The sequence below is a fragment of the Geospiza fortis genome, unplaced genomic scaffold (assembly GCF_000277835.1).
Source record: "Geospiza fortis unplaced genomic scaffold, GeoFor_1.0 scaffold114, whole genome shotgun sequence".
Taxonomy (NCBI): Eukaryota; Metazoa; Chordata; class Aves; order Passeriformes; family Thraupidae; genus Geospiza; species Geospiza fortis.
This window is the reverse complement of record NW_005054383.1, coordinates 2,933,783-2,946,936: the sequence shown is the minus strand read 5'-3', so window position 1 is coordinate 2,946,936 and position 13,154 is coordinate 2,933,783. Positions and strand designations below refer to the sequence as shown.

Genomic DNA, 13,154 nt, shown 5'->3' with positions numbered 1-13,154 from the left:
CGCTGCTGTGCCCGGGGCCGCCTCTGCTCGGGCCCTGCGCCCCACGGCCCGTGCCCAGTGCAGCCCAATGCCCTCAGTTCTGACCAGCATCTCATGGCCCCACAGCTCGTTCCCAGTACAGCCCAGTGCTCCCAGTTCAGACCAGCACCTCACACACAGCCCCATCCCCAGTAAAGCCCAGTGCTCCCAATTCCGACCAGCACCTCAGACACAGCCCCATCCCCAATTTAGGCAACTGTCCCCAGTTCTGTCCAGCATCTCATGGCCCCACAGCTCGTTCCCAGTGCTCCCGGTTCATACCAGCACCTCTGCGGGTTCATACCCACAGCCACATCCCCAGTTCAGACCAGCACCTCACACACAGCCCTGTTCCCAGTACAGCCCAGTGCCTCCAGTTCTGACCATCACCTGACACTTACTTTCTCTCAATCACCCCAGTGTCCCATGGACACCACTCCCTGCTCCACACACTCCCAGTTTATTCCAGTGCTTCACATGCCTGCAGCCAGCACCTTCCAGCTCAGCCCACTGGCCCCAGCATGGCCCAGCACCCCCAGTTCAGCCCCAAACCCAGAGAGTGCATGGTGGCCCCAGCCCTGGATCCCTCCACAGGGGCTGCTGGATCCTGGACCACCCAATGCTGTTATTTGGCCACTTTGCGTCATTTGTGGGCTTTCAGATGGTACAGTGAACTCCAGAACTTTCCTGAGAGCTGGTAACAAAGAGCAGTGAGGGTTCATCATCTCCCCCACACCCAGACCACCCCCACCCAGGTTATCATCCTCATGGAAGAGTGGAACTGCCCAGGGCAGTGGTGGAATCACCACCCCTGGAAGTCTTCAAAAAACATGTGGATGTGGCACTTTGGGACGTGGATTAGTGGTGGACTTGACAGTGCTGGTTTAACCTAACACCTTGGAGTGTGTGTGTGAATAGGGATTTTTCAAAGTGCGCTCAGTCTGATGTGACTCTTCTCATGACACTTTCCCTCTTTTTTTTTCCACATCAGCAACTTTCTAATAGCAACAGGGAAGAAAAGAAGAGCTCCATAAAACAGCACTAAAGAAGGAGGCTCGTTGGTAATTAGAGAGGGAATGGAGATAAAGGAGCACTGGGTAAAGCCTGCTGCAATGCCTCTTTGGGACGTTTCAAACAGTTTTTTGAAATACCATTTCTGCCTTTCTGGAGCTAATTACACATGTGCGGCACACTGAGCAGAAGGGTAAATTAATTGTGAGAACAAAGGGAATTTGTTGTGGGTTGGAATGAGGCCATGGATGCTTTTTCCCTAATGGGAGAAGAACTGATGACCTCTCCTGGGTTTGCCATGGACAAAAGATAGGATGCAGGAGCTGAATGTGCATCTCCACCCTCCCTGTGCCAGCCTGGGTGCCACTGAGGGTGGATTTGCAGGTGGAGAATCCCTCTGTCCTCCCTTCCAGTCCCTCTCCATTCTTCCACCATCTGGCAGTAGATTGCTTCCATCAGAGCTGCCAAATCCAGCGTGTCGATATTGCAGATGAATGATTGCAGAGGGCTTTTCCAGCCTTACTGGTTCTGTGACACCAGGGTGCCTGCAGGGGGGCAGCTGTGGAAGTCAAACCTGTGGGCTCCCCGTGCTCCTGGAAAGGCTGGCTTGGGCTTGTTGCTCATGTTCACCTCACAGCTCTGATACACCCTGCCTCATGGTTCCTGTGCTTTTACTCTTGCCTCTGCATTAGGAAGGGTGACATTACTCCCCTGGCAGAAGTCTTGGTGCCTTCATATTTTTTTGTGTTTAAGCAAGATCAGAAGTTATCAGCAATTATATTTGAGGATGCCCTGGGGTTTTATGCAAATTCTTCTGTATTTCATTGCATTACTTAGATGCTTGGACACTCTGAGAAATCCCCACTCTGGGTTTTGCTCTGCAGTCCCCCCAGGGACACAGGACAGAGGTGGGTGGCTGAAAAGGCAGATGAGCAGCCCCAGCAGGGTATAATCTGCAGGGCCATTCTGCACAAGGCCCGTGATAACAATTGAGCAAGAGAAGGCAATGCTGAGGGGAGAGAGTTGTACTGGGGTGATTAAAGACCAGTCGTGTTATCACAGCAGAGCACTCCTTGTACACCAGCACTGGGCTGTCGTGTTAAAATTTCAGTGTGCCTGCTTCAAAATATAATTTTACTTTCTCAAATAATAAATTATAGGCCTATCTGTCATTCCCAGCTCTTGGACATTTAATTGTAGTTAGCCTTGTCATTTGAAGCAATGATTGCAAGTTCTTCAAGCCCTGGTAGGAAATTGAAGAGTAAAGCCAGGATTTAGATTCCACTTTCCAGACTTTCAAAATGTAATATGCCTCAAATATTTCAGAGTTAGAGCAGATATATGTCCCCCCCTTATCCACAGCATTCTCCTTGAGGGGAAGGCAATTCCTGTGGATAATACAGGCCCGTGGGGAAAGTTATCCCTGATCTCACAGTGATGCCATTCAATTGGATTTGCAATCAGGGCTGTCGGAAATTCGAATCCCACTTTTACAATTAGCTAATAGGTCTGTTACTTGCTTCTGCTGTTTAAAATGAGAAACTCTGGTAGCCAGCTTTTGGAACAGATTTTGGATTAAAAAGGACCTACATTAATTTAAAAAAAAAATCCCCTTTAGTGATTTCCTGACAAAGATTCATGATGTGCCCAAAGGTTGACATTCTGCAGTGGAGCTGTGGATCATCATGAGAAGCAGCAGCAGCAAGAGAGGAAGGCAGGTTTGGTGGGGTTTCCCAGAGGACGTGTCTTCTCTACTGGCCCTGTGGCAGAGGAACAGCAGCAATCATGTTGTCCAGCTCTTTGCATCCCCGAGGCCAGGCCCCCCTTGTCTCACTACCCCATGGGTAGCTGGAGCACTGGAATGAGGAATTTGGCTGAGAGACTCATGCAAAGCCAGGTCATTTTCCATGTCACGTTGTGTTGAGGAGCAGACTTCTCCCACCAGGCTTGCTCCCACAACAATCCCCAGCACAGCCCTGATCCTGAGTGAGCAATGAGCTCCTTCTAGCAAACCACTGTTACATTTTGGCTGCTCTGGCATTTGAGATAGCGCAGGAGTAACTCTTGGAAAAATAATTCAAATTCCATAATGATTTCAGTGATGATGAATCCTCCTGTGCGGACATCACTCTGTGTGCACACAAACCTTAATCCTGCAGTCACAGAGAAGCAATGCCCAGGTTACACAGAATAGGAAGGAATCCTCATGGTCTGTGCCTTATCCCTGTGTTTATCTGGGTCACAGCTTGGTTGAGTAACCCCTGATTAAAAGCACTCTCACTGTGGAGAGCTTGGAGCACTGCCATGAACATGACACATAAGAGGCAGCACTTTGGGGAGGAGACAAAAACATTATGTAAATGGATATTTCACAGCAGCATCTATATTTTCAAAGTAAATTTTCTATGGGAAAACTGCAGGTTTTGGAAATGTGTGTAGCAAGGGATGATTAATACAGCCTCTCTTGGTACTGCCATCCATTTAAGTTGTATAAACTGAATAGCTTGTTTTCCTGGCTTTGGCTCTGCCTATGCTGCCAGTGGCACTTTGAACTGGAGACTGCACTGCTCTGCACCTGTGTAGCCAGAGTGAGCTCTGGGTTTTCAGGGGATGTGTATGGCACTATCAAAGGGAAGGTATACAAAGAGACCTCTGATAATATTCCCTGTGGTAAAACAATTGTCCTCCTTGTGTCTCAGATGTGTCCGCTTTTATATCCCCTCTTAAAGTGAGTGAATTACCCAGCGCATGCTCAGGAGGACTGAGGAGGATCTGCGGCACTGAACACAATCTGAAATTAAATCCCAGAGGAGTTGTTGGCCTCCACAGAGGGGATGATAATTCAAGATCCCCCAAACCCAGCCAGGCTTGCAGACTCAGAGGCCCCAAGTGCTTTGTGTCTGCCTTTTGGGAAAGCCCAAGGTTTATTCTAATTTGTGTGACAGATGGCATGCAGAGAAGCTTAAATTAGAGCCCAGTGCAGAGTACAAGGGGTGGGTCAGAGTCCTTCTGCAAGTGCCACTTGCCCCAGCAAGGTGTGGACGCCAGAGGATACAGAAGTTGCTGTCTGACCCCATCCCTGGTTCTGACCCTGCCACTGGTTCATTCCCACCTGAGCCCAGGATGCAGGGGCAGAGGCACAGCCCCAGGAAAGTGGTGTCTGTAGAGTATGGATCAACTCCTCCAGGCTGTGGAGCCTGCCCAGAGAGGAGAGCCCTCTGCCCATGTGACAGCACAGAAGAGATCCCTGTCATAAACACACACACACACAGGGGTGCCACCTCAAACCCAGCACCTTTCCAGCAGCACAGCACAGCTCCCTGTAGCTCCTGAGGGGCTCCAGTGTGCGCTCCTGTGTGACACCTGTGCTCTGGTACAGGTATCCATAGGCTGGGCATGCACCCCCAGGGATCATTGTCCCTGGAAGGGCTTTCCCTGTAGCATGGCTGGGAACACCCTCTGTGGCAGTGGGTAGTGCTGCTCTCAAATGCAGACACATCTCTGCCTGAGACACACCAACCTTCTCCACACAAGTGTGCGGGGCTGCTTGGGCAGAGAACATTATCTGACCCCTCTGACTGCAGCAGCCAGTGCTCTTTGCACAGCTGCCAGCTCTCAGTGGTGTCTGATGTCTGAGGCTGCTGTAGTTTATCAGCATGGCAAAGAGATTTACCTCTGCTTTATGTGCTGGCAGGATATTTACTCCCAGAGGTTCTGCAGCAACCATCTCCAGCAGGGTATTTCTTTGACACTTTGCCCACTTATCTGTGATTACAGACCTGTGCTGGTCTTTGTTTTGCTTGTTTGGTCCTTCACCCAGCCAGGGCCCGTGCCCTGATGGTACCAGCCATCTGCTGTGGGACCAGGAGTTCTTGTGCATGTCCAACAACACAGCCAGCACTAACTGGAGTGTTGAGGGCTATTCTACAGTGCAGGGAACTGTTGCCCTGATTTTTTAAGATTTTTCTAAGCTTTCTGATGTTTACATTCTTGTATGTAACAAACTTTCTCACACACTTTATGGAAATAACTTATTGTTTTGCATTCTTTTATAGAAAAGAAGAAATTTGATAAACTGTTGGTTTATCCAGTGTCATTGGATTGGAGAGGTGGCACTGTACCCTCCAATCCACTGTCACTTTTAGAAATCTATAAATATTAGAGTCAAAAATTAAAAACTCTCTTTTACCTTGGAAAGAGCAGCATGTCTGTGTCATATTATTTTGTGTCCTATAGTGAGGGAACAACTAACAGTAAGATCACACAGTTAGGAAGCAAAGATGTGCAGTCTGAGGATTACAATAAAAGAAATCTGACTGGGCTTTCTCACACACACACTTTTTTCCAGCACCATACTCCATTTCACAAACTCTGTATTCCTGTATCCAAAGTGATCCTTACTACCAATGTTATCACAGGCAGCAATTGTAAAGTGAGTCCCTAATTCTTTGCAAGAGGCTGGCAAAGTGAAGTCCTGAAGCAAATGGCAAAATCTGCACTTACTCTTAAAAAATTTCTCCTCTGAGCCGCACTACAGATCTCCCAGCCTGTCCCTACCCCTACAAAGCATTTTATGTGAAATATTGCACATGTTACAGCCACATATGCTGGAAGTGGCTGGTCAGAAAGGCCCAGAGTCTTGTGTTCACATCTGTGACCCAAGGGGGGAAATGCAGATTCCTCTCCAGGCTCCTCAGTGTGCTGGAGCCCACACACTCCTCAGCTTAGAGATGTGTCCTAAAGCTTCATCAATGGAATTTTGCAGCATTATCTCTCTGCTCATGTATCAATACGTGTCCAGACAATTTCTTTAGACCACGCAGCTGCTAGGTTAAGAAGCAAGAAGCTGATAAGGCCAGCAGGCAAGGAGGACAGTGTGCTGACCCTTGCCAAGGTAGCCATTCCTTCTCGGGAGATAAGTGTCCCTCAGTCCACAGTGGCCCTCTGGAGTAACCAATGAGTGTGGACAGCCACCAAGGTCCTCTCCCCCTTCCCCTTTATAACCAGGGCTGCCAGGGGGTGAGTCCAAACCTGCTCTGAGCGGTCACTGCAAGGGGACAGAGACAGCAGCTCCTGCACAATGACGCTGACCCAAGCCGAGAAAGCCGCTGTGGTCGCCATCTGGACCAAGGTGGCCACTCAGGCTGATGCCATTGGGGCAGAATCACTGGAGAGGTAAGGCCCCAGCAGGCCTCCTTTGCTGTTGGGATGCATCTCATGTAGAACCTGGGAGAGTGAGAGCAGGATGGGACAAGGGAGACTTGATGAAGAGTTGTGCTGTTTGATATGTAATCTTCAGGAGTTATATCTGTGCTACTAAATGCTTCACAGTCTAGCAGTAAACCATGATTTTTTAACAATTTAATAGGTTTCTTTTTTCTTTATAGCCATACAGAAGAATTCATAGCCAGAAGCACTGGTGAGGAATTCAAAGCCATTCATACTCGGTGTCCTAAACACCATTATCCCTGTTAGGGGATAAACTTGAAGTGGTTTATTGTACAAGTGATGCACTTTCTCTTACAGTTTTTATGCATTAAGAGAATAGCTGTCCACTAAATTCACTGGATGCTCAGTTCTCATTGTTCCAGTTGTTAGGTAACAAACTGTTAGGAAACAAGACAGCTGGACCCCCTGCATGAAGCATGGCACAGTAATTCAAAGTCCATACCAGCTAAGCAAGCTGGCTTAAAAGGGTCTGGAAATTATCTGACATTTTTATGTTATTCAAAGTGATTTAAATGCTATTTACAGATCAGTGTAAGGTACTGTGATCCTCCTTTCAGGATTCTAAGTACCATTCATATAAATTCTTGTTTTCTCATTTTCATTTGAAGGTCCTGGAAACTTTGTTATAATATAATACAGGAAATTTGGTGACAAACTGGGGCTTTTATTTATTAAAAACAAAACCAAACCCAAAACTACATTAAGTTTTAAATAATTTTTAACACTTAATTCTTTTCAGATACAATACAGGTACAGATAATCCTGCACGTGCTGCAGAAGGTTTACAATGCACTTGTTCTGAGGTTTTACCACCTCATACCATTTTTCTGCTGACCCTGTTCCTCATGTTCTCCTCCAGGCTTTTCCTCAGCTACCCCCAGACAAAAACCTACTTCCCTCACTTCGACCTGAGCCAAGGCTCAGCTCAGCTCCGTGGCCATGGCTCCAAGGTGATGAGTGCCATCGGGGAGGCTGTGAAGAGCATCGATGACATCCGCAAGGCTTTGGTCAAGCTCAGCGAGCTGCACGCTTACATCCTCAGGGTGGACCCCGTGAACTTCAAGGTGAGTGAGCACAGAGACTTTCAGGGGTGGAAAGGTGGTCCTGCCATCACAAAGATGGTCCTGCCATCTCAAAATTACAGACCACAGATCACGTGGGCTAATGGCAGCTTGATCCCTGACTGTGCTGCACAGCTGCTTTCTCATACAATTTTTAACCTGAGATTGAGTCTTTTGGTGAAAGTTCTGGCCCAGTGCAGGCAAAGAACTCCTCGGGGAGCTCCTGTGGTTTGTGTTAGACAGATTCAAATCTCTGCTGGTTTTGCTGTAATTCATGAATCTGCTTCACACATCAAGGTGCATCACCTGTCTTTAACAAAGTTTTAAGAAATTATAAGCAGTCCCACTTTGTTGCACTTGAGGAAGGAAAGGACACATGGATGAGGGAGGGGGATCAAGCAGTGCCTTTTGCCCTATAAGAAAGACAACTGTGCTTCTTCACTCCCATCTCAGGCAGCAGCACTGCCTGCTTGGGACATGTAGCTGTCATCCCCAAGCACACTGGGCCCAAGGGCCATTGGAGACCCCTACACTGATACCTGGTACTCATTGTGATGGATTTCATGCTGCTTTCCCTTACAGCTGCTTTCCCACTGTATCCTGTGCTCCGTGGCTGCCCACTATCCCAGTGACTTCACCCCAGAAGTTCATGCTGCGTGGGACAAGTTCCTGTCCAGTATTTCCTCTGTTCTGACGGAGAAATACAGATAAATCACCTCAACAGAGGGTGAGGGAGGCCCATCCACAGCCCAGCCCTGCTGCCAGGCTCTGGGATATCACTCCTTCCTGGGCAGCTCTTTAAATCCCTGCTGCAGGGGCTCAGTCATCTGCAAAACCCAATAAATAATTCAAATGTGAGCTATGGTCTCTGTGCTTTCTTCTCAGCATGTTCTGCCCACACCTGACTGTTCAGGCAGGGGTGTTCTGAAATGTCTAAACAATATGGAGGGGGAAATATCAAACTTTATAAACTCATATGCTAATTCACAGACTAATGAACTCATACTAATTCATGTGCCAATTCAGTGGGTATAACATAACATAACATAACATAACATAACATAAACATAACATAACATAAACATAACATTCAGTGGGAGCAACATAGCATTGAGCAGAAGCCCAGAATGGGCTGGAGCCCTGTGACTGCAGCTGCTCACCAAGGTATATCCACCACAGTCTGTCTCCAGGCTGATCAGCAAAGTCTTTTACCCTGCTAGGACCTATTCAAAACCCATCCCAGCCTGCTGGGAACCAAACCTGCATTGCAACGCAGGGCATTGTCCTCTCATTGTGCCTCTCTCCATGGGGTAGGGATGTGGTATCTGATGTGTTTCTTCTGTGGGATAACCCCACTGTGCAGCCACTGCACCCCAGCTGCCCACTCACCTCGCCCCTGCAATGGGATGAGGCGAAGGGCAAAGGAAGATAAAAGCAGGAAAAACTGGGGGTCAAGATCAAACAAACACACAGAAATAATTGTTTAGTAAGTGAAGACTAAGTGGAAGCACAGGGAAGAAAACAAAACAGGGGGTGCAAAGGCAATCCCTCACCACATCCCATGGGTAGGCTGATGTTCAGCCAGTTCATGAGCAAAAACCATAAATAACCCCCCTAAAACTCCTTCAGACCCCTTCTTTTCCCTTTGATTGCTGAGCATGGTGTTACATGGTATGAAATACCTCTTTGATCAGTTGGGCCTATCTGCCTGGCTGTGTCCCCTCCCAGCACCTCAAAATCTATTCCCTGTGTGGGGGCAGGTGAGCAGCAGAGACAGTCTTGATGCTGTGCAAATGCTGCTCACACAAAACATGGAACATCAGCCTTTTACTGGGGCTGTTTGGCCAAAAAGCTGAAGGACAGGATCATGTCAGCTCCTGTCTCAGAGACTTGTGGCATGAAACAGTGGGTGCAAAGCCTTCAGCCTGCTCTGATGGCCACCCTGAGCCAGCACTGCACGTGGCAGTCCTCGCCTCATCCATGGAATTTAGGGACTGTGCTTGGACAAGGGGGAGGAAGGTGATGTGGAAGCTCTCAGGCCATCAAATGGCTCCAAACATCTAAATGTCACCACAGCAGCTCTTAAAGCATTCTGCATCCACTGGTGTCAGGTAATCTGGAGGTCTAAATCCATGACTTAGGTCAGCATCTGGTGTGTCCCTTACCCCCTGTTTGCACCAACTCCTTCCTGCAGAGGCTGAGAGAAGGATGTGAGAGACAGAGGAAATGGCCTCAAGTTGTGCCAGGAGAGGCTTAAGTTGGATATTAGGAAAAATTTCTCCACTGAAAGCCTTGTCAGGCCCTGGCACAGGCTGTCCAGGGCAGTGGTGGGGTTCCTGTCCCTGGAGGGATTTAGCAGATGTGTAGATGTGGCTCCTGGGGACCTGGTTTAGGGTTGGCCTTGGCAGTGCTGGGGGAATGGTCAGCCTGAGGATCCTAGGCACCTTTTCCAACATTAATAATTTGATTATTCTAACATTCTGCTATTGTATGACCAGACACCATGGGGCCTGAGGGATTTCCCAGAATTTATGGGGAGAGGCAGGAGCACACATTGGGGTGGGAAGAAGGGAAGGAGTCCAAGACTGACAAGCATCACAGGATGGACTTTGGGAAGACCATGAACCCAAAGAGGAGGTTGTTCCCTGCCTGGATTCTCTGGGAAGGCCTGTCCATGGCTCCTACTCAGAGGCCATGGGACTTGGGGCAGAGAGGGGCTGGCTGTGCCAAAGTCTGGAGCGGACATGGGACACTTGTGGGACCCACCTCACCACCCTCAGAGACAAGGAGGACCCTGGCCCATCCGTGGAGAATACTGGATCACAATAACAGGTTTGAGGACGTGCCAGCCAGGATGGACAAGGCTGTGGCACCCCTGGGACATGCCTGGGGCTGCTGCTGTCCAAGAGGCAGCCTGGTAAGGTGCTGCCCCCTGCCCCATTCTGGTGTTGGGCTGGGGCAGAGGGGCAGGACAGGCAGCTGGCCAGCAGCTATAAAAGGCGTCCCTGCAGTGCTGCTGCCACCAATCCCTGGCCACTCTTGCAGCCGCCGCCATGCTGACCGCCGAGGACAAGAAGCTGATCCAGCAGATATGGGGAAAGGTGGGGGGCGCCGAGGAGGAAATCGGAGCCGAGGCCCTGACAAGGTACAGACCTGGGGACCCCACGGGAGAGGGGACAAGGGGGTGGGAGCCCCACGGAGGGGCCGGCGTGGTGGGTGCAGCTGGGGTCAGCACCACTGACTGTCCCACTCTCGCAGGATGTTCTGCTCCTACCCCCCGACCAAGACCTACTTCCCTCACTTCGACCTGTCCCCGGGCTCTGACCAGGTCCGCGGCCACTGCCAGAAAGTGGTGGCTGCCCTGGGCACTGCCATCAAGAACATAGACAACCTCAGCCAGGCTCTGTCTGAGCTCAGCAACCTGCACGCCTACAACCTGCGTGTGGACCCCGTCAACTTCAAGGCAGGCAGGGGGAATGGGGGTGGGGAATGGGGACAGGGATCAGAATGGGGGGACAGGGAGCAGGGGATGGGGAATGGAGACTGAGGGACAGGGAATGGGGCACAGGGATCGGGATGGAGGACAGGAGATGGGGGAGGGTGGACAGCAGGGGATGGGGTACAGGGGGTGTGGGGCAGGGACCGGGATGGGGACATCGGTGCTAAGCCCCGTTTTTCCTTGCAGTTCCTGTCGCAGTGCTTGCAGGTGGCGCTGGCTACCCGCCTGGGTAAGGAGTACAGCCCCGAGGCGCACTCTGCCGTCGACAAGTTCATGTCGGCCGTGGCCAGCGTGCTGGCTGAGAAGTACAGATGAGCTGTCAGCCGTGCCTGTGTACCATCAATAAAAAAAAGATTCTTTTGCTGCAGCAACGCGTCCGTTTGTGCCGGGGCCGGGGGCTGGGCTGGGCTGGAGAGTGGCGGCGTTCCTGCTGGAGGGACGGGGCTGCGGGTGTGGTGGATGAGGTACGGGAAGGGCAGCACCAGCCCTGGGCTCCCTGGGTGCCCCTCAGGGCCCTGCTTGCTTCCAACCCTCCCCAGCACGGGATGCAGCTGATGGCAGCACCCAGGGAGTGAAGCTGTGCCTGCATCCCTCCAGGGAGCGGGGCGAAGGCTGCGCCAAGACAAATGTGATCCTTGCATTCCCCTGAAGGATTCCTGGGGGGTGATGGGGGTGTAGGACAAATCCTACCTGTCTCCATCTATCAAGATGGCTTTTTAAGGCTTTATTAGGAGTGCTGCAGGAGCTAAGTGCTTGCCTGAGCTCCAGAAGCAATCTGAGAATTCATGGAGTGAAAAAAGCCCACCGCAGACCATTAAGCACAAAGACTGTTCTGGGACTCAAGTTCCTGAAGCACTAATCCCAGTCAACTGCCAGGGAAGAACCTCCACACCTGCCCCAGGTGTCTGCTCTTCCCCTGGGACCTGGGCAGGGTGGGAATGGGATGGGCAAAGCTGCAGTCCAGTATAGGAACACTGGTTTCAGGACTTTGGAGCCTGAATTTTAAAAGAATCAGTGATCACAGGTGAAGGGCTACGAGATACTACACTAGCCCTGGGTTTGCTCTGTGCTGTGACACCAGAGGGGGGAGATGAGATCCTGCAGGAGAGAGGAGCCTGAGTGCCCAGGTGTGGGCAGGGGGCGGGTGGGGGCGTGCAGGGACCCTGCCTGCTCACAAACAGGCCTGGCAGTGCCTGAGCGTGGCAGCACCTGCAGGTGAACCCACAGCGCTTGTGCTCCATCCTCAAACACACCCCAGTCCACATCCCAGTGGGCTCATGTGCGTTTACACCCGTTTGTTTTTGTGCCACCAGTTTGAGAGCTGCCTTGGCAGCTCTGCCCGTGCACACACATGCAGCAGACACTGCCCTGCTGCTGCTTCCCAGAAAATCAGCCCCCCCGGCCCTCCCTCCCCACTCTGAAGTGGTGCCAGACCGAGCTAATCTCCCCCAAACACAAATGATAAGAACCTCAGCCATGGAGGAAACACGGGTGTGAACTGTCACTGCCGGTCTGCGCCACCTGCCGAGCCCACTGTGAGCTCTGCCAGCCCCCTCACCCTCCCTGCCTTCCTCACCACCCTCATCTTCCTTGCCCTCGTTACGTTCCTCATCATTTGGAGCACACGGGGCTCACCACAGACCACAGCGATCTTCCCAAAGCTCTTGCAGTGCCCGGCGCTGGTCCCGTGGCTCTGCCCAGTGTCCCCCCTGCCCAGAAGTCAGTGCCCAGTGCCCCAGGGCAGTGCAGGACAGGGGGCTGGGGCAGGGCAGCTCCGGGCTCTGCTGGCCTGACCGTGGCTCGGGAGCAGGGGCTGGAGATGACACACTCTGTGGGGGGGTGTGGGGTACACGGGTGTGGGCTGTGCTCAGGAACCAGAGCAGGGACTGCAGTGGGGCAGCCGTGCACGGGGATGTGTTGGAGGGCAGAGGGCTGAGCCGGGACAGCACACGGGTGTGCAAGGACGTGCAGGTGGCAGCTGGCAGTGCCTGCAGGGGCAATGTGTGTCCGGGGGCAGCTCGGGGGGTGTGTGCAGGCTGGTCATGGTCAGGCTGTGCATGCAGGGGCACACGGGGCTGTGTGGGGGCGTGGGGAGACTCCCCCACGCTGCTGTGCCAACACCCGGCCAGAGCACATCCAGGCTGTGCCAGTCCCATGCCAAGGGACACACACGGGCTCCTCTGCCAGTGCCAGTGCAGACCCTGACCACAACCCACGCCAGCCCGGGCGCTACAGCTAAACCTAAACCGCATCCTAACCCCAAGCCTAACTTTAAATGTGTCCGCGGGGCAGAGACCACGCGTCCGCTCTGGAACAAGCCCTGACCTTAACCCCGA

The 13,154-nt window shown here is 51.6% G+C and overlaps 2 protein-coding genes across 2 annotated transcripts; both read left to right on the top strand.

Annotated features, from left to right (window-relative positions):
* The first annotated feature begins 5,984 nt into the window (after positions 1-5,984).
* LOC102034523 (hemoglobin subunit pi) lies at positions 5,985-8,177 on the top strand. The gene is made up of 3 exons (XM_005425219.3): positions 5,985-6,204; positions 7,118-7,322; positions 7,902-8,177. Exons 1-3 carry the CDS (start codon positions 6,110-6,112, stop codon positions 8,028-8,030), a joined length of 429 nt encoding a protein of 142 aa, XP_005425276.1. The 5' UTR covers positions 5,985-6,109; the 3' UTR covers positions 8,031-8,177.
* A 2,151-nt stretch (positions 8,178-10,328) lies between these two features.
* Positions 10,329-11,185, top strand: LOC102034182 (hemoglobin subunit alpha-D). The gene is made up of 3 exons (XM_005425217.1): positions 10,329-10,464; positions 10,578-10,782; positions 11,005-11,185. Exons 1-3 carry the CDS (start codon positions 10,373-10,375, stop codon positions 11,131-11,133), a joined length of 426 nt encoding a protein of 141 aa, XP_005425274.1. The 5' UTR covers positions 10,329-10,372; the 3' UTR covers positions 11,134-11,185.
* The last annotated feature ends 1,969 nt before the right edge of the window (positions 11,186-13,154 follow it).